The sequence below is a fragment of the Acinonyx jubatus genome, chromosome C1 (genome assembly GCF_027475565.1).
Source record: "Acinonyx jubatus isolate Ajub_Pintada_27869175 chromosome C1, VMU_Ajub_asm_v1.0, whole genome shotgun sequence".
Taxonomy (NCBI): domain Eukaryota; kingdom Metazoa; phylum Chordata; class Mammalia; order Carnivora; family Felidae; genus Acinonyx; species Acinonyx jubatus.
The window spans coordinates 95,021,448-95,041,326 of NC_069381.1; the positions used below are offsets into that span (position 1 = coordinate 95,021,448).

Sequence of the window (19,879 nt, forward strand, 5' to 3'; positions counted from 1 at the left end):
GAGATCTGTGCTTAATTCTTTAGAAGTCCTTTATGCTTTGGAGGACACTTACATTTTTATAGGGAATATTGTCCTTATGTTTTAATATATTAACAATATTTTGCTTTTCTTAATATACAACATATATAGTCTGCACATGGATATTCAAAGAATCCTGATGCTAGAAAATACATTTCCCTCATCTTTGGTCCATGACATTTTATATGGTACATTTTATGTTTTAAAGGTCCTTAAATACTAATGGAAAACTGGCATTTAGCAGAGAAAACACATCCTATTAAAAGTGTAACAAAAATATTTTTTAAAAAATCTGGAATCTTATGCAGCATTCTTATGCACTATTTTCTTTTCCATGCCAAAGTAAGTGACTTACCTGGTTTATTCTGTAATATTCCAGTCATCAAAAATGTTAAGATGTTCAGCTCATGCAAATAAAAAATCAATTTAAGTAACTAGATCCCATCTAAATTTTTAATTTTATGTTTGGGACAAAAACCAGAGGAGCAGAATAGTTAATACAAGTTTTACCTTGCTATAAGCCTTTTTTTTTTTTTTTAAGTGCATGCTTTTTTTTTTTTTTTTACCTTTCTCCTTCCCTTGTCCTTCCCCAGTTTTTCCCCCAGAAAGAAGTTATGTCATTTGTAACAAACCTAACTGTAGGAATAACTATCAGAATAACTAATGGTGATTAGCAGTTTTAAAGTTAAACCATAAATAGTGCAACATCAGTGAAGTGTGGCATAAATAAATGTGTAACAATACTTCTTAGCTTTGGGTTTCTCTTACATTTTTATTTTTCACATATCTGTTTGCAAAATCACTATTATGTCTTGCTTATATAATCAAAATCTTGGCAGGTTGCTGCAAGAAAAGCATAACCAACCCAGAGTGTCGATATGCTTATTTGAGGAGATACTAGACTTTGTGCCAGGTTAAGTTAGGTGGATGTTAAGGAATGATGGATTACATTAATAATGAAAAACCCAGCCAATGCTTGGCTTTGGTTAGACCTTCCTTTTCTATCAATGATGTAAATGATAAGATAACTTGTTTTAATATCCATTCACTCCTAAAAATCTTTTTTTTTTTAATTTTTTTTTTAACGTTTATTTTTGAGACAGAGAGAGACAGAGCATGAATGGGGGAGGGTCAGAGAGAGGGAGACACAGAATCTGAAACAGGCTCCAGGCTCTGAGCTGTCAGCACAGAGCCTGACGCGGGGCTCGAATTCACGGACTGCGAGATCATGACCTGAGCCGAAGTCGGCCGCCTAACCGACTGAGCCACCCAGGCGCCCCCTAAAAATCTTTATAACACCAATAATACATAAATAATCTGATATAAAGGTGTGAACCCAGTTGATATCCAGAAAATGCTTACTAATGATGATGGAAAATGCATAGCTTTCTGTATATTTTCATGTCTAAGCAACAGCATTTGTTCTTCAATTGCTGAATTATTATTTTATTAGTATGCAATGGTTTTGTGCTGCTTGCTTAAATTTTACCTGCTCACTGGGTTCTACAGTGGAGTTTAGTGTTTCATAAATCAGTCCAAAAACTAAGTCTAGTATGTTTGCATTTTCTACTATCTTTCTGAGGTATATTACTGATTAGGAACACAAGAAAACATCTAGTTTTTGTTTTTTTTTTTCCTTTTGTCCAGTTTGTAATTAGCCTAATTTGGTCAATTTAGGGTGTTATTCTGAAAAACATTCTGTGGGAAGAATTCTAATTTCTTAGAAGAGTAACAGAATTAAAATCTTTCCTAGTTACATTCTTGGTTGAAGATAGATTTTCTAAAAAAAAATTATTAATGTTTTTATTTTATTTTTGGGAGAGAGAGAGAACACGTGGGAGAGGGGCAGAGAGAGAGGGAGACACAGAATAAGTGGGCTTAAGGCTCCACACTGTTAGCACAGAGCTTAACTTGGGGCTCAAACTCAACTGTGAGATCATGACCTGAGCCAAAGTCGTACACTTAACTGACTGAGCCACCCAGGCACCCTGGTTGAAGATAGATTTTGTGAGTTTAATTTTAGACAATATTTTCCCATAGTAAACTGTTAAAGCATATAAAGTGGAAAAATAACAGGTCTTTTGTCCCACCTAAGGAAAACCCACTGTCAACTGTTTCTTGGGTATACTTCTCAAAGTTCTACACATATATATATCTTTTTTCTTTTTTCTTTTTAAATGTGTGCACACATGTATGCACACACATGAAGGAAGCCATATAGTGTACCATGCATAAATAAATGTGTTATTGCTGCAGAGATATCTGTTGTATGGAACTTTCATAAGTTATTTTAGTGATCCCATTTTGATAAATTTTTAGGTTTCTTTTTATTTTATGATTTTCCTCTTCTAATAAGTTCCTGGTAGATATCTCTTCATAATTATGTGTCTATATATAGAATAGATCCAAAGATCACTGGGTTATTCTAAAACATCAAATCTTGTGATACAGGTATGTATTTCAATAAGTTGACCAAACCTTTGGTGGACTGCCTTGTTATTGGAATCTTTCTCATCAAATTTGAGTTAGGTGCCTGGGTGGTTCAGTGTCCGACTTTGGTTCAGGTCATGATCTCACTGTTCCTGAGTTCAAGCCTCACGTCAAGCTCTATGCTGACAGCTCAGATCCTGGAGCCTGCTTTGGAATCTGTGTCTCCCTCTCTCTCTGCCCCTCCCCTGCTCATGCTCTCTCTCTCTCTCTCTCTCTCTCTCAAAAATAAACACTTAAAAAAAAGTTTAAAATTGGAGCTCATAAGCAATATTTAGTTTACTACTTTTAAGTTAATGTAGGGGGGTAGTTCCAATTAATTAATTGGCTTGGGAAGTGGATTATATCTGTGTATAAAATAGATAAATACTCAGAAAAAGTGATAATGCTGGGCCATCCAGTAGTAACTTACTATATACATGCTCATTTGTCTTCTAAGCATTTTATATATAGAATTATTTTTTTAAATCTGAGCAGTTGGGTGAGTTTGGTACAGTTAAATGTAGAAGAGACTGAAGATTAGACAGGTTGAATGCCTCGCCCAGGGGCCCAGAACTGGGCACATGGAAACTCTGTTCCTAAGTGTAACTGTAGATTTCATATTTCCTGGTTTTTTGTTGTATTCCTTCCAATGGGTGCTTGCTTCGGTAGCACATATACTAAAATTGTATTCCTTCCAGTGAAGCGACATTTTCAGTCATTAAGAATCCAGCAAAAGATAATGGAAGAAAACAAAACATGCCTCTGATTCTTGAAATGAATGCTGCCATCTTCTTAACCACCTCCAACTTTTTGGATTCATATACATTATATTACGAATAAGTGATGTAAGTGAAGGATAGACTATTTAATTTGGAATTGCATTATGCTTCATGCTATAATAAAATCTCACTTATGCTAGAGATAATTTACCCAACATCTCTAGCCATCTCTGGTTCAACCAAAAAACAAAAATGCTTCCAGGAAGCATTTCTTCATAAACGGAGCTGCTCAGACTCTCACTCAGATCTCATTTACTCCCATTTCAGATATTTCTAACATGCACTGGGGTTTCCTACCTATGACAGTTGATTAGAAAAAATGAATTAGAAAAACCACAGGTAGCACCGTTACAGACAAGAAAGCCGACAGTTCCAAGAAGGAATAGCTTTTGGTGTAATGCTGGTAGTAGTAGAAGAAAAACCTACAAGCAGACAGAATTTTAAGTGTTGTTTTGGAATCCTTGTCTTTCGTATACTCCAGGAGTACTCAAGGCCATCAACTTGTTTAAAACCAGTATGGTGATTGATTGTAATGTTAATCCTGAGTATTATTTTTAAAAATAAATTATGCTAGATACACTTTAATTAACAAGACAGGGATTTCCATTCACAAAAGGGCAAATTTTGCTGGATAAAATCCGTGTAGCATTATCATACCCAAACTAGTGGATATGATGTATCCTTTTAACTTCAGTGAAGGGCCCTTTTCACTTTTAAAGCATTGTTGTTGCTGAAGTTCACAGCATAGCCTATTAGTGCTGCAGATTCTCAAAAACAAAAAAGATTGATGATGACTCAGAAGTGTACACATGTGACCGGGCAGAAGAGAACCTGTGCATCTCTGATGCTGCAGGAATTTTTTGCAATTGCCTTGCAGACCTTAATTTCCTCCTCAGAGCATTGTGATTGCTCTGTACATTCTATAAATTATTTACACCCTGATGGTACTAAACGACTACATTAATGGCACCTCTGGCTCCACATGATATCAAGAACTTTAATAATTCATCACTTATTATAGCTTACATCCCTGTAAATTGGCATGAGTGGGAGCTGAGTTGACAACATTGAGATAAGGCCTTCTGTGAGACCTTTACTCTCCAAACATCGTATCCATAAATATTCAGATATTAGTGGTGTTTAAAAATAAAGGAAAGATAATTGGCTATTACAAAGCTAGACTCTTTAGGTTATATTTATCAAGCATTAGATTACTTCAGGTTCTTAAGTACATCTTAGGGATATTCAAAGTGAAAATTTTTGAAAGATACTTCTTCATTTCAGGACTACCACTTTAAAAAAAAAAAAAAAAGCCTAACACTAGCATTAGCTTATTATCCACACTAAATGGAATTAATGATTGGCCACTGGGAATGATGATGAGAGACTTTAAAAAATCATTCAAATTCTTAATCTAGGAGTTTTATATCTGATAATAGAAGTCTTCCAATTTTAGTCTTCTTCAGCTGTTTTGGAGTACTTTATTATTTTTTTTAATTTTTAAAAAGCATTTATTTTTGAGACAGAGACAGAGCTTGAGTGGGGGAGGGCACAGAGAGAGGGAGACACAGAATTTGAAGCAGGGTCCAGGCTCTGAGCTGTCAGCACAGAGCCCGACCTGGGGCTCGAACCCATGAACCGTGAGATCATGACCTGAGCTGAAGTTGGACACGTAACCAGCTGAACCACCCGAGCGCCCCTGGAGTACTTTACAAAAAGAAATAGGAAAGTCATGGTTATGGAAAGCATATGTCTATGCACTCCCATATTCACATGTCATGATTAAATTCCAGAGTGAAATTTAGGTATAAAAGAATTTGCCCATTTCCAGGGAAGAGGGGGAAGGGTTAAGTTGATGTTGAATCTATCTTTAGTTCTCCAGTGACTGCACCTGAGTACTATCAATGTTGCTTTCGAAAAAGACAAAAAGGTTACTAAAGTTGACAGCTTGTAACCCTAGCATTTAGCACAGTGCCTGGCATATGGTACCTGATGAGCAGATCAATCCATATAATTCTAGTCAGACAGCTGGTATTTTGATAACTTAAAGTTATACTGATTCATACTATAGTAGTCCCCCTCCCCCCTTATTCACAGGAGATACATTCCAAGACCCCCAGTGGTTGCCTGAAACCATGGATAGCACTGAACCCTATATATATTACCATGTTTTTTCTGACACATACACACCTATGGTAAAATTTATAAATTAGGCACAGTAAGGCATTAACAGCAATAATAACAAAACAGTTATAACAATATACTATAATAAGAGTCAAATGAATGCAGTGTCTCTCAAAACACTGTGCTGTACTCACCCTTCTTATGATGCTGTGGGATGGTAAAATGCCTGCATGATGAAATGAAGTGAGATGAACGATGCAGGCATTTGCAGCATAGTGTTAGGATCATCTGCTTCCAGATCCTGGGTGACTGTGAACACTTGAAGTCACAGAAAGCCACACCGTGATAAGGGGGTTGGGGGAACTACTGTAGTTGTTTTCAATGCTAGCACTATTTTAGGAGTGTATTGTAGTTCACTGTTAGTGTTTTTAAACTTCCACCTAATGTGGATTTGTCACAGAAGGGGTCCACAGAGCCTCATTATGGGGTTCTGACCTCTGAGGCATATATTCTTTTTTTTTATCCATAATCAAAACTTTATTGAAAAACTGACACCAAAATAGGATATCACTAGTGTATATCTCACAGAATTAAAACACTGTTTTGGTAGATTAACTGGAAATACTGAACTGATCAGGCTTTTGGCGATATAACACAAGTTCAGGAGGTTTTGTGGATCATTAGTGTTGCTTTCTTCTAAATGAACACCCTTCTGTGAGTCTGGCCTTTCCTCCTGTTGGCTGGCACAACACAGTTGAACAGCCTACACAAAGAACCACGGTCTGAACATGGCTCAGACATCCATAAAATAGGAGTTTGGGTTTTGAATTAGTTGTTTCTTTCTTTTTTCTTTTCCTCCATTGAGGGCCAGTGTTGTAAATCTCTAGCCAAAGAAAGGCATATTAATCCTTTTGCGGGCCCAGGCAATCTGTTCTGTAAGGCGACACCCCTAGTGAGCGCCATGCCAGTGCACTTGCGGCATCTGAGGTATATATTCTTAAGATAGCATTGTCCTCTAGGGAGGCTCCAGAGTATTTCAGGTATCCTTTGGATTCTATCAAAAAGCCTTTAGAGGTTGGGGCACCTGGGTGGCCCAGTTGGTTGACTGATCGACTTTGGCTCAGGTCATGATCTCACGGTTGGTGGGTTTGAGCCCCGCATCAGGCTCTGTGCTGGCAGCTCGGAGCCTAAAGACTGCTTTCAATTCTGTGTCTCCCTTTCTCTCTGCCCCTCCCTGTCTCGTGCTTGCTCGCTCTCTCTCTCAAAAACAAATAAAACATTAAAAAAATTTTTTTAAAGCCTTTAGAAGTTCTTCAAAGAGATAGAGAAAATTAATCTTTCCCCCATTAGAGACACTGGACAGTTTTCACTGATACTTAATACAAAATAGTTTATGCCATGTGTAAGTTGGGTTAACTCGGTTGCTTTAGATTTTTTAAATTATGGTTTCCTTTAAAAGCGATTATCTGCTTGTCATTGACTTCCATGAGAGAACTGCAGGAGATGAATACAGTCAAGAGTTACATTGCCAGAGAGATTAGGGTTTGGGAAGGCCTTGGAAGCACTGGTATGGTTAAAATGAAAGCTCTTGGGGCACTTGGGTGGCTCAGTCGGTTGAGCATCCGACCTCAGCTCAGGTCGTGATCTCGTGGTCTGTGAGTTCAAGCCTCATGTCAGGCTCTGTGCTGACAGCTTGGAGTCTGGAGCCTGCTTTGGATTCTGTGTCTCCCTCTCTCTCTGCCTCTCCCCTGCTCATTCTCTGCCTCTCTCTGTGTCAGAAATGAATAAACATTAAAAAAAAAAATAAAATGAAAGCTCTTAATCTATGAAAGGGAAAAAATTAAATTTCAGCAAGCATGAGATATGGAATTAAATCACACTGTGCTAGCCTGCTACACAGATGGTACTCGCTCTCTACTTGCCAGACCAACCATGTTGAAGCAGAAAGTGGACTATCTAACTTAAATTAGAAGAGCTGAATTTCTTCTTTAGTTGAAATGCCACAGTAAATATCTTTTGTGTAAAATTCAGCGTTTGTTGTTCAGTCGCAAGTGTGAATTGGATGAAAGTATCCAAATACAAGATTTTTATGTGGAGCAAATTTCTATTTTTCTCTCCCACGTTTCCCAGCACACACCTCTAGTCATGAGTGTCCTTGAGCTGATATCTGATGCCAGCCAGATACCTTGGAGTAAAGGTTTTAGAACTGTTGTGGAAAAGTGATGGCTTCATCTAGGCTTAGTTATGTTATGTGTGAATTAAGCTCCTAAGTGGAAGTGGCTGAAATTTTACATATGGACAGACACGGATCTAGCTGTGAACCAATTGTTCTGCTGTGATAGAGACATCATTCAAACCTGCATGCATCTGTCAACTCCCTGTGGTGGCACAGTGAGATAAAGTGATCTGTAATGTTTCTCTAGTGTGTCCCTATTGCTAGCCATATTGTAATGTATAATACATCTCTTGGGCAGACAGCTTGAGTGGGCTGGATTCCACTTCAGCCCTGTAAAGATGCCAGGAAGCATCAAGGTGAATTTTTAAAGCCTATTTAAATATTTAGACTCCTGACTAATTTCAGTGAAATCTCCGCTATATCTAACAAACCACGTGCTAGAAGTGAGATGGAATCTCAAGTTTATGGCTTCCTCACTGATTAGTTGTATGACCTTGGATTGACAAATTATTTATCTGCCTGTTTCTGTCTAGGGCAAGTGAGAATTGTAAAAGGATTTGCCTCATAAGGTTGTTGTGTGGATTTTTAGGCAGTTAACGTGTATAAAATACGTAGGAGAGTGCCTACCACTTAATAAATGTTAGCCACTGCCACCACTAACAGTCATCGTCATCAACATAATTTAGAGATGAATTTTTATTCCCTGAAGTTAGATTGCTTTTTTTAGGAAGACCGTATCTCTATCAAGGATATGACCAACCTCAATTCTCATATAGAGGCTCACTATCTTGTTTGTAAAGTCAATCTTCTTTTATTTACACCTAAAGTATAATGTAGTATATTATTACGTATTATAATATTTATTATGCAAATTATATATTCATATTATGTTACTTTAAAGAAAGTATATTTTTTCTTTCAAAAATATATAAAGTATAGTCCATTATAAGAAAGTAGAAGATAATCACTAAAAGGGATGAAGGGACTCTATAATACTGCTGTGGAATGATCTATCTACAAGATACATTGTTATGAGAAAAAAGTAAGGGCACATTACTGTGTAAATTATTCCACCAGTTTTATAAAATTTTGCTAGTATGTGCATAGAATATTTGACAGGCTGCACAAGAAATGGTATATTTTCATTTGTTGCTGTTGGGGAGGAAAATCGTATGGCTGATGACAGGGTGGGAGACTTACTATATTTCCTTTTATACTTTTTGATTATTGAACCATGTGAATGTATTCCCTAGTTACTTATTAAAAAACTCATAAAAATGACAGTTGGGCATCCAACTTTGGCTCAGGTCATGATCTCACGGTTCATGAGTTCGAGCCCCATGTCAGGCTCTGTGCTGACAGCTCAGAGGCTGGAGCCTGCTTCAGATTCTCTGTGTGTGTGTGTGTGTGTCTCTCTTTCTGCCCCTCTCCCATTCATGCTCTGTCTCTCTAAATAAACTTTAAAAAATAAAATAAATAAAAAGCTCATAAAAATGAAGTGTAAAATAGCTGTTTTGAAATCTAGATATTTATTCATCCCTTAGAAACATTTTTTTTCGTATTAAAATTCACATTTGATAGGGCTTTTAGATTGTTTTAGTCCCCGCCCCTTGAAGTCTGTTTTCCAACACTAAACTAAGAATGATCTTTTGTCCTCCATTAGGGATTTGAGTCATAATCGGTTGTCTAACTGGAACATCAGCTTGGAGTCTCAAACATTACAAGAAGTGTAAGTTATTTTTATTTGTTTAAATATTTATTAAACTCTTAGATTTGATGGTGAATTATGCATTTGAGGATGTTCAATCCAGAAATGCTATCAAAAAATTGAGGGAAAAAATTTAAAAGACATTGTTTAAAAGCCTAAACTGTTGTCTTTGGCTTTGCTACTATTTCTGACTCTGGACTTCGTGCCAGAGGTTGGTGATTAGTTGCAAACTGTAGAAATATTATTCTATCTACTTTCTTGGGACCAAAAATAAGATTTTTTTCCCCTCTTTAGAGTAAATATGTTTTGCTTGTTTTTTTGCCAATTTGAGCCAGTGAATCGCTCTATTGTGTAAACTTTTTTATGTCTTGACTTGTCCAAGATGGAGGCATCATGTCTAAAGTAGATTTACGTGAAATACAGTATTTTTTTTGTTGTCTGTAATGTGGTGGTTAATATAGTTTCATTTTCTTTTTTTAAAATATAATTTATTGACAGATTGGTTTCCATACAATATCCATTGCTCATCCCAACAGGTGCCCTCCTCAATGCCCATCACCCACTTTCCCCTCTCTCCCACCCACATCCACCCTCAGTTTGTTCCTCAGTATCCAAGAGTCTCTTAATGATAGTTTCATTTTCTACTTCATTGAAGTTTTTCCTTTAATATTGAAATGTATTATTATGTATTTTTTGGAGGGAATTTTCTAAAATGATATTAATTATCAGTTTAATTTGTTTCTGACTGGGATAACTTGTTCATGCTGTCATTGTCCTTGCATTCTCTGCTTCCCCGCCCCAGTTGACTGGTTCTGATCTGCTGTGCACTGAATAAACAGTTGACAAGCTTATGAGCTGAAAGAATAGGCCCTGAAGAAAGTCCTGAAAACGCGTCAATGGGAAATGCATGAGCTTTATTACATGGACTTTGTAACTTCACCTTGTTTCTTGGAGGCCTTTTACTTCTGGTTTCTTTGTATTCTAGATTATTGAGGTTGTTCAGTGACTGAAAACCAGATTAATGTAATGTGATTATATTAGATATGTACTAAAACATGGGAGACCATATGTTTAAAGAGCTGCTAGGATCAGATCGTGACCTGTCACGTCATCTGTAAAATTAATGAATGATAGGGTCCATATCTCAGTGGGCAGATTCATCCATGGTCCCAAGCAACCCTCTCTAACTGTGAGTAATATCAAAAAACGTGTGTGTGTATTTAAAAAATTTACTTAATTAAAACTTTTATCTTATAAATAGATGTATAAAAAGATATAGATGGTTTAGTTATTTCTTCTTTAAGGAAGACTGAAATTAGCTGTCAGAAATGTAATTCAAGGACGTTGCTGGGATTAAAAATACTTCATGTGCAAAATATTGGTATCAATCATAGAGCTACACCATGAAAAAGCATTTCTTATTAAAATCTTTAGTTTCTCAGCATAATGCATTTAGTCTATCTCATTCTGAGTCATAGGCCTTTTTAAATTTGGCACCTATCCTAAAGAATAATTATTAGCCAGAAACCAGAACTCAAGAGGCAACATTTCCCTCTCTAAACTTTTAAATCTGTTTTTCCCCCTTGCCTAGGAAAATGAATTATAATGAGCTAACAGAAATCCCATATTTTGGAGAACCAACCTCTAATATTACTCAACTCTCATTGTAAGTAAGATTTCAGATCTTTTAAATTATGAATAGTACAGTTTTAGAATGTTTGTTTTAGGTAGGCTTTTTGTCGATCCTCATTATTTAACATCCTTGTGGTCTGGGGTAGGTCTCTGTCAGTCGCTTCATTACAGTCTTTTTTTTTTTTTTTTTTTTAATAGAATCCATAATTTAATCCCAGAAATAAATGCAGAGGCGTTTCAGTTTTACCCTGCTCTCGAGAATTTAGATCTCAGTTCAAATATAATATCAGAAGTCAAGACATCTTCATTTCCTCGAATGCAGCTTAAATACCTGTAAGTAGATTTATTTTAAAGTGCATGTTTATGTATTGATAGTTATCTTCCCAGAGATGTCTGTTATTTATTGTGATTTTGATATGCTTATGTGAAACAAACCTAGGGGCAGTTTTTTGAGGTTGTTGTTATTTCTCTTATCAGGAAATATTAAGTATGCAGGTTAATTTTTGAGATTTAATTCTGGATTGTGTTTTACTAAACAGTTTTACAAAAGGTAAATAGTGGTTTGTTAAATAGTGGTTTATCCTATACAATGATAATTAACGTGTGCGATAGTGTTTTACACTTTACAAAGCGTATTCATACATACCATTTGAACCTAAATGAAGTTGGTATTCTTATTTTGCACTTGCATAAACAAAGCAGTTAAATGATTTGTAAAGTTGTGTATAGTTGCTAAGTGGTAGAGCTGGTTGTCAGTCATAGACTTCAGGTAGCTGTCAGGTGGTAGAATGTTCCATTGCACTAAATTTTTTTGTTCTCTTGTTTATTTTAGGAATTTGAGTAATAATAGGATAACCATCTTGGAGGCTGGTTGCTTTGATAATTTATCTAGCTCCTTACTATTGGTAAAGTTAAACAGGAACAGAATCAGCATGATTCCACCCAAGATCTTCAAGCTACCTCACCTCCAGTTCTTGTGAGTAACTAAATAGATGGGTTTTAAGAAGGTTGTCTTTTCTTTTAAATTATTTTAACTATTATTAGAGCAAATCAGCAAACCAAAGGTCTGACTTTTACACAATTTTTATTAAAGGGAACTTAAAAGAAACAAGATTAAGGTGATAGAAGGTCTGACATTCCAAGGGCTTGACTCCTTAAGGTCTTTGAAGATGCAGCGGAATGGTATTAGCAAACTTAAGGATGGAGCTTTTTTTGGCTTGGATAACATGGAAGAATTGTAAGTACTGTGAACTGGAATAGAATCTTGTTAGGAAAGGAGTCTGACTGGGACTTGTCAGTGCCCAATGGCTAAGATCGTTGCTTTAATTACACCCAGGTACATTAGTTCTTTCTCGCTTCTCTGATGTGAAGTAAGTATACACAGAGCTCTTTAAGCTTCGTTGTTGTTGTTTTTAGTCTTTATTTATTTTTGGGAGACAGAGAGAGTCCAAGCAGGGGAGGGACAGAGAGAGAGGGAGACACAGAATCTGAAGCAGGCTCCAGGCTCCGAGCTGTCAGCACAGAGCCCGGCGCAGGGCTCGAACCCACGAAGGGTGGGATCATGACCTGAGCCAAAGTCAGATACTTAACTGACTGAGCCACTCAGGCGCCCCCTTTAAGCTTTGTTATATAGAACTGGTATTTTTTTCGTCATTCTTACAAGCATTTTGTCTAACAAGTTTTTATTTTCTTAATGTTGGGGCCAGTGAAAATTACCAGAATTTACCTCAAACAGGTATATCAAACCCCTTAGTGGGTTGATTTTATAAATTTGGTATTTTAGACAGTCTTACTACCTCCTAGTGATAAATCTTAAGTAAAATCTAAATATTTATCAAGTAGAATTGGTTGGCTTACTTGGGTTTAGCAAAGATAGAGGCCTCACGGAGCAGGACCTCTTGAAGAGTTTTGGAATCTTCTCATTGCAGTGTCTTGTTCTGAACCATATTTTCTCCTTTCTTTCTCTAATTCTGCAGAGAACTAGAGCATAATAACCTTACAGAAGTGAACAAGGGGTGGTTGTATGGCTTGCGAATGTTACAACAGCTCTATGTGAGCCAGAATGCTGTTGAAAGAATCAGCCCTGACGCATGGGAGTTCTGCCAAAGACTGTCTGAACTGTGAGTGCTGGATGGCATTTGGCTGGAGGCTGTGAGACTAGAGTAGGTTGGGATAAGTCATTCCCATGGCCAATAATGAGATGGAACATCCTGCTTTATATGAAGTTTGTTGAAAGCTCTAAATTTATCATGTAAATAGAATGAGAATAGGAAAATTGAATTAAAATACAATAAATTCCTTACCTTCCATGTTTCCGGTTTTTAGTGATTTGTCCTATAACCAGTTGACCCGCCTGGATGAATCTGCCTTTGTGGGTCTGAGCTTACTGGAGAAACTGAATTTAGGGGACAACAGAGTCACTCACATTGCTGATGGTGTATTTAGGTTTCTTTCCAATCTTCAGACACTGTAAGTACATCTGTCTTTTCTTTTTTGCTAATTTTTATAAAACAGTAAAGCAAATTAAAATAACTAATCATAAGCTGCACATTTATGTTTATGTTAACATTTTGCAGTTCTTCTATCTTAGACTTAGGGACAAGACAGTCTTATTTGTCTCTGTCCTCACACATAAATCTTACTTGTCTCTAGCCAGTTCAGTTTGTACTTTAATTTCGAATTTAATCAACTGAAAACGGAGCATCTCTTGTTTCAGTTACCATGGAATAAAACACGGTTGCTAGTCAAGAATGCACATTTTCTTGTTCCTCCGACCTTGAACTACTTTCAAAACTGCTACTCGTTCAGAAGGATGCAGGCTGTGTAGTGGGAACAGCTATGGCAGGAGCCCTGTTCAGTGCTGCTAATTTCCTGCATGACTTTGGACAAAAAACCTTAAATTTATCAATGAGCTCATGTGTGCTAGGTGCTTTCAGAATAACAGGATATTATTGGATATTATTGCTCTTTTCCATATTAGGAGGCTGAGGTTCAGAGAGGTTAAAATGATTTGCTTAAAGTTATACAACTTGTATTCCCAAGTGGTCTTTCATCCAAGTACTAAGCAGGCCTGACCCTACTTAGTTTCAGAGACCAGACAGAATCAGGTGCGTTCAGGGGAAAGTCACACAGCTTGTCAATGAGCCAGGTCTGTTTGACACTGGCTTTTTACCATACTGCCTGAAAAACAAAATCACTAAACTTTCTGTGAGTGTCATTTTCTTTTTGTCTTCCTCCAGTGGAGGAGGGGCATAGGAGTAAATGGTTGCTATAGGCAATTTCCACTCTAAAATTCTGGGTTTCTGTAAGTTGGATGTTTTACTCTGTCATGAAATGTAATTGAAAGAAGAGGTATTTTAACGAAATACAGTGATTTCAAACAGAGCAGAATAAGAGAAAAAGGCTAATTAGTAGAATTTGTAGATTGTAACGTTCCTGAATAGGGGACTTTTTGGTCATCTTATTCAGGGTTGATAAATGATCTCAGAAAAGAGGCAGGCTCCCAAATAGGAGACCTAGCCATTAGCGAGAAAGTTAGTGTGATAGTTTTGTGAAGGTGTGTATATACCTGCACAAGTTTATTGGAATTTTTTTTTTTTTTTTTTAGCTTAATGAGGTATTTTTTCCTTCAGATTTGGCCCTGGAAAGTTAAAAGTGATTTTTTTGTTGTTGTTCTTTTTTCTACATTATTAGAGGTGAACCTAGACCAGCTTAAACCCAGGAACTTAGATGCAGCTGCAGCCTTTTGGCATTTCAAAGACTGGCAGTCAGGTTCTTTCAGTACCACAGATTATTACTTTTAATATTAAAGTTGAGGAAAATAATCACAGAAGTAAATGATTGTCTAATGCCACAGAGACGGTTAAGGCAGAATTAGAATAAGATCTGAGAAATTTTGGCTTTAGATCAATACTCCTGCCGGAGTACTTACTCATTTTGTCCAGTGAGTTGTATTTATGCTGTGCTATGGAGGAAAGTCTTGAAGAGTTGAGTCGTCAGTTGTTTCAGTGTTTATCGCTTAGTAAAATAAAATGAACCCGTTAGCTTTTACTTCAAGTAAAGATATAGCTTAATAGGAAGCGTGATGTCCTATCTCCTGTTACTCATACAACTTTAAATGTCTCATTAAGAAAAGAGCTTTGTGTTTATTATGAGATGACTTAAGGAAGCAAAAGCGATTATCTATAACTGGTACTTCTTCCAGCGGGGCATTGTGTAGTACAATTGCATTTCCTCTGAGGACGCAACAGTGGATTTTAAAAGATCCATACTTTTCCTTTTAAAAATAACAGTGATCGCTCTAGCGCATGGGTGTATCAGTGTCACTTCCCAGGGGGCATGTTTAATTGCTGTCAAGCTATGAAGCTCTACTGACATAATTCTTTGTCAGCCATTTTAGGTTTAAGGGCCCGCGGGAAGGATTGGGTCACCCAGAAATCCCATTAGTCTAAAATCACATTTGTAAGGCATATCCCCTGCATCTTGAAATCCTCCTGCTTTTTGCAGGACCCTGACTATAATTTTAAATATGCTAACACAATCAGGGGCTGTTAGCTGGGAAGATTAATACTCTTACCACGTTGCTTAATTTATTTATCAAGGCCAGCTTAATTCTTTGCTTATGAGAATCAGTTCTTGCTTGCTTATTGCAGACATTCTTTAAAAACCGTAGTCAAGTCTTTGTCGTAAATAACTGTTAAAATAAGGATGAAAATTAGCATCGCCATGCCAGGATGATGCCCAGTGCTATAATGGTCATGTTAACTAACCTAATCTGTCTTTCCCTAACATTTTTGTAGAAACTTAAGAAACAATGAAATTTCATGGGCCATAGAAGATGCTAGTGAAGCGTTTGCAGGACTCACAAGTCTCACTAAATTGTATGTATTTATACTATTTATGTATGTTTACAAAGGTGTGTTTTTAAGAAGCAGTTGTATATGTGATTGGATTGTCTTTTTGCTGTGTCTGGAAAGTCAGCCTCTTGACTCATCCACTAAAGGAAGAAACTGTTGTTTATCAAGTTTTTTGTTTATCAGTGGTTTTAAATTTTATTTATTTATTTAGTGGCAAGACACTTTTTTTTTAAGTTTATTTATTTTAGCGAGAGCATGCATGTGCATGCATGAGCTGGAGGAGGGGGCAGAGAGAGAGAGGGAGAGAGGATCCCAGGCAGGCTCCCACACTGTCAGCACAGAGCCCAGTGCAGGGCTCAAACCCATGAACTGTGAGATCTTGACCTGGGCCAAAATCAAGAGTCGAACACTCAACCGATTGAGCCACCCACGTGCTCCTTGGTGGGACACTTTCTACTGAAAGAGCTTTCTTATGGGCACTCAAAGAGAAGTTATTCATGGAACTAGAATTGCTCTTCCAGAGTTGAACCAGTATTTTCTTCTTCCTCTTTTATTTTTTTTTAATATTTATTTATTTTTGAGAGAGGGAGAGAGAGAGAGGAGGAAAAGGCAGAGAGGGGGGAGACAGAGGATCTGAAGTAGGCTCTGCACTGACAGCCGTGAGCCTGATGTGGGGCTTGAACTCCTGAACCGTAAGATCATGACCTGAGCACAAGTCGGATGCTTAACCAACTGAGCCACCCAGGCACCCCTATATTCTTAATCGTAAGAGATTTATGGGTAATTTATCTAGCGAGGGAGGAATTCTCTCAAGTAAGATTTTAGATCTTCTCTCCTGAGAATTTCTCCAAGGCTTTACACTTGTCTGAATTTCTTTGACCTGATCTTTTGCTAAGAAGGGAGAAACTGGGACTATAATCCAGTTTATTACATGAAAACTAGCAGCCCATCAGTGGTCCAGATGGCTGTTCACAGGCACCTCGTTGAGCTTCAACCTATTAATAGACGCCTTCATTCTGTGTTTTGCATTGGTTGGTAATAAAGGTTCACAACTTTCTTAAAAATGTATGTTAAACTTATTTTCACTTTTTATAGGTAAATGTTTGCTTTAATGAATTAAATTTTGCTTAGTGGAGGCTTTATTAGAAAGGTCTGTTTGTATTTCAGGATCTTACAAGGAAATCAAATTAAGTCAATTACAAAGAAAGCATTCATTGGTCTTGAATCCCTTGAGCATCTGTAAGTATTTTGCATCTATTTTGCTCCGTATATAAATAATCTTTGCTATTAGCAGAGGTTCTCATGACCATTTAAAGTGTTTATATAACTTAATTGTAGAAATGTGACCAGTAATGTTTCATTTCTCTTCATTTCAGAGATTTGAACAACAATGCTATAATGTCTATCCAAGAAAATGCTTTCTCTCAGACTCGCTTGAAAGAACTGTACGTAACTTCAGTCTTTTTGTCACCAATCATTAGATCATTATCCATGCTTGTTTCTAAACATGATGAATGTGACCTATATGTTTCCAAAAGCACACGATTCAGGCAGGAAAAAAAAGAGAAAGTGTTAATATTCAGTTACTGTAGTGGCTGGATATAATTTTTAAATAACCCAAGATTGAAAAGCCCAGAGTTTGTGCCACCAAGACCTTCTGTTTTGCCTGTGCTGCTAATGCTTATAGTTGAAGAGACCTTAGCACTGCTCCTTGTGCTTGTTGTATATCTTCCTGTTCCTTATTCCCCCTGACCTCCCATTTATTTTTGGATTATTGGAAAAATGTGTTCCCAGTCCCCTTAGGGTGGATCACAGTTCAGGTATTAGGTAATTTGTTGCATATAATCTAGCACTTTCAGTATAATGATCAGAGGGGATGTTTCTGATATGGGTGTTCAAGCTACTAAAATGGTCAAACACTGTTAAATAGTTGTAGTGGAAAAACACACTTTATACCCTTTTTCATTCATGGTTTTTAAAAAAATTATGTTTAGGGTTTTCCCAGGGGGAGGGGTGGTTAGTTGGGCATTGGTATTCATTTTAACCTTTGGTGATTTGAATATTCAGCCAGTGTTAAGAATCAGTAGACTAAAGCAATTTATCTTCCCTTGCCTGAAAGCTACTCAGAGGAAGGACTGTGGTCCCAAACTGGTACATCATGAGATAAGGCTAGAAGTTCATAGGAAGCATTCAGAAGCTTTTAGAGCAGTTTGACATTACTGTGATACTTTTGTTGAATTTTATGGAAGTATTAATCTACAACAGATTGGAAATTTTAAAAAGTGGTTCTTCATCACAGGTAGTTTGAGATGCACTGGAAGTGTGTGAGTTCAAACTGCCTAGATTTCAAATTCTGCCCCATTCTTTACAGCTATGGGACATTGGGAACATTTAGCCTAAAACTCAATTTCCCTTTTGAGAATGGGCATTGTACCTCTCTTAGAGTTATGTGAGGATAAAATGAGGTAATTTGTTCATTCAAGAAATATGTATTGTCATCTGCTATGTAAGGTACTGTTTTAGGTGGTAAAAACACAGTGGTGAACAAGACAAAGTCTCTGTTCTCATAGCATAGTACGATAAATTCTGGTAAGGAAGTCAAAGAATAAATCAGTAGATACATAATATCTCTCATCAAGTAATAAGAGTTCTGAAGGAAAATAAAGGCGGGTCAGAGGTATGGAGAGTCATGGGGATTGCTATTTTAGTTTTTATTTTTTTTTAAATGTTTGTTTATTTTTGAGAGAGAGTACAAGCGGGGGATGGGCAGAGAGAGCCGGAGACAGAATCCAAAATGGTCTCTGTGCTGACAACAGCAAGCCCAGTGTGGGGCTCAAATTTATGAACCACAAGATTATGACCTGAGCCGAGGTCAGACGCTCAACCAACTGAGCCACCCAGGTGCCCCTGGGATTGTTATTTAGATAAAGTAGTGATGGAAGGCCTTTTTGAAGATAACAGAATTTGAGTTAGTGAGTGGCAAAGCATTGAATACTAGTTGAAGAGCATTCTGCACAGAGAACAGCAAGTGCAAAGGCCCTGAGGTAGAATCTTGTTTCTTATGCTTGAAGAACAGCAGAGACACTAGTGTGGTTGGAAGAGAGCGAGAGGAAGAGTGCTTAGGAGATGAGGTCAGAGAGTTAAGCAGGAACCAGACCAAGTAGGGCTCAATGAGTTATGAGAAGTTGGGATTTTTTTTTCCTCTAAATGTCTCAGGAAACTTTGGAGGGTTTTGAGAAGATGCTCAGTACAGAGCCTGGCATGGCACACAGTAAAAGTTGAATAATATTAATAATAAAAATAAAAATGTTATGGAAATAATCATTAGTTATTTTCTGCCAGACTTTCAGGTAGCTCTTTTTTTTGAGGGGTGGAGTCTGTTGAGATATTTGAGATATTTCTCCTAGGCTTAATTTTTAAGGGTACAACCTAGTGCATATATTAGTATTACCTTTTTTTTTGCCCTTGAGAATCTGAGGGCCACCAATGAAGTTTTAACTCTTGTCATGAGAACTCAGTATAAAATGTAATTTAGACAGTAGGCGAGAGCAAATAGTGTAGTTTCATTCTTTAGTCATTTGGTAGTTTGAGAATTGGTTTGAACAAAATGCTAGTGGAGGAGACGCTAATGTACTTTTTTACTGAGACATTTTGGTTGCTTTTGGTTGATTTAAATCTAAGTCATATTTACAATACTGTTACATCAACATTTATTAAAATATACCTGTATGCTTCTTGGTATCCTTCAGTGCTTTGCATAAATATTAGGTGGAGATGGGAGAGTTGTATGTAAATTAAAAATATTTTGCATTAAACTTCTGTAGTCATGGTAGAAACATTAGAAAGTACAATGGCTCTCCAAGGAGAGCCAAGTCCCCAGATGCCCACTACTTAAAGACAACCACTATTAATATTTTGGTGTGTTATCTTTTTGAGAGGTTTTAACAGGGTACTCTGTTAGGTACTTGGGGGCAGGTTGGTTAGTGTGTGAGGGGGGAAAGATGCAAAAGAAACAGAAGTAAAGGGAAGTAATGTGAATTCAGTGGTATCTGTGTCCAGGCGCTATGCTAAATGCTATATTTAAATTTTTTTTTGAGGTAGGCATTCTCAAACCCAT

General features: G+C 37.0%; 1 protein-coding gene across 4 annotated transcripts in view; it reads left to right on the forward strand.

The window, feature by feature from the left end:
- LRIG2 (leucine rich repeats and immunoglobulin like domains 2) overlaps positions 1–19,879 on the forward strand; it is a 64,345-nt gene that overhangs the window by 23,286 nt on the left and 21,180 nt on the right. For 3 of the 4 annotated variants that reach the window (XM_015066128.3, XM_027058320.2, XM_053214625.1), the window contains exons 2-11: positions 9,230–9,295; positions 10,866–10,940; positions 11,105–11,239; positions 11,739–11,882; positions 12,000–12,143; positions 12,883–13,026; positions 13,232–13,375; positions 15,706–15,786; positions 16,930–17,001; positions 17,139–17,207. In XM_015066128.3, coding sequence (XP_014921614.2) covers positions 9,230–9,295; positions 10,866–10,940; positions 11,105–11,239; positions 11,739–11,882; positions 12,000–12,143; positions 12,883–13,026; positions 13,232–13,375; positions 15,706–15,786; positions 16,930–17,001; positions 17,139–17,207 — 1,074 coding nt within the window. The remainder of the gene's footprint in view (positions 1–9,229; positions 9,296–10,865; positions 10,941–11,104; positions 11,240–11,738; positions 11,883–11,999; positions 12,144–12,882; positions 13,027–13,231; positions 13,376–15,705; positions 15,787–16,929; positions 17,002–17,138; positions 17,208–19,879) is intronic. The other variant, XM_027058317.2, reaches the window with a different exon arrangement.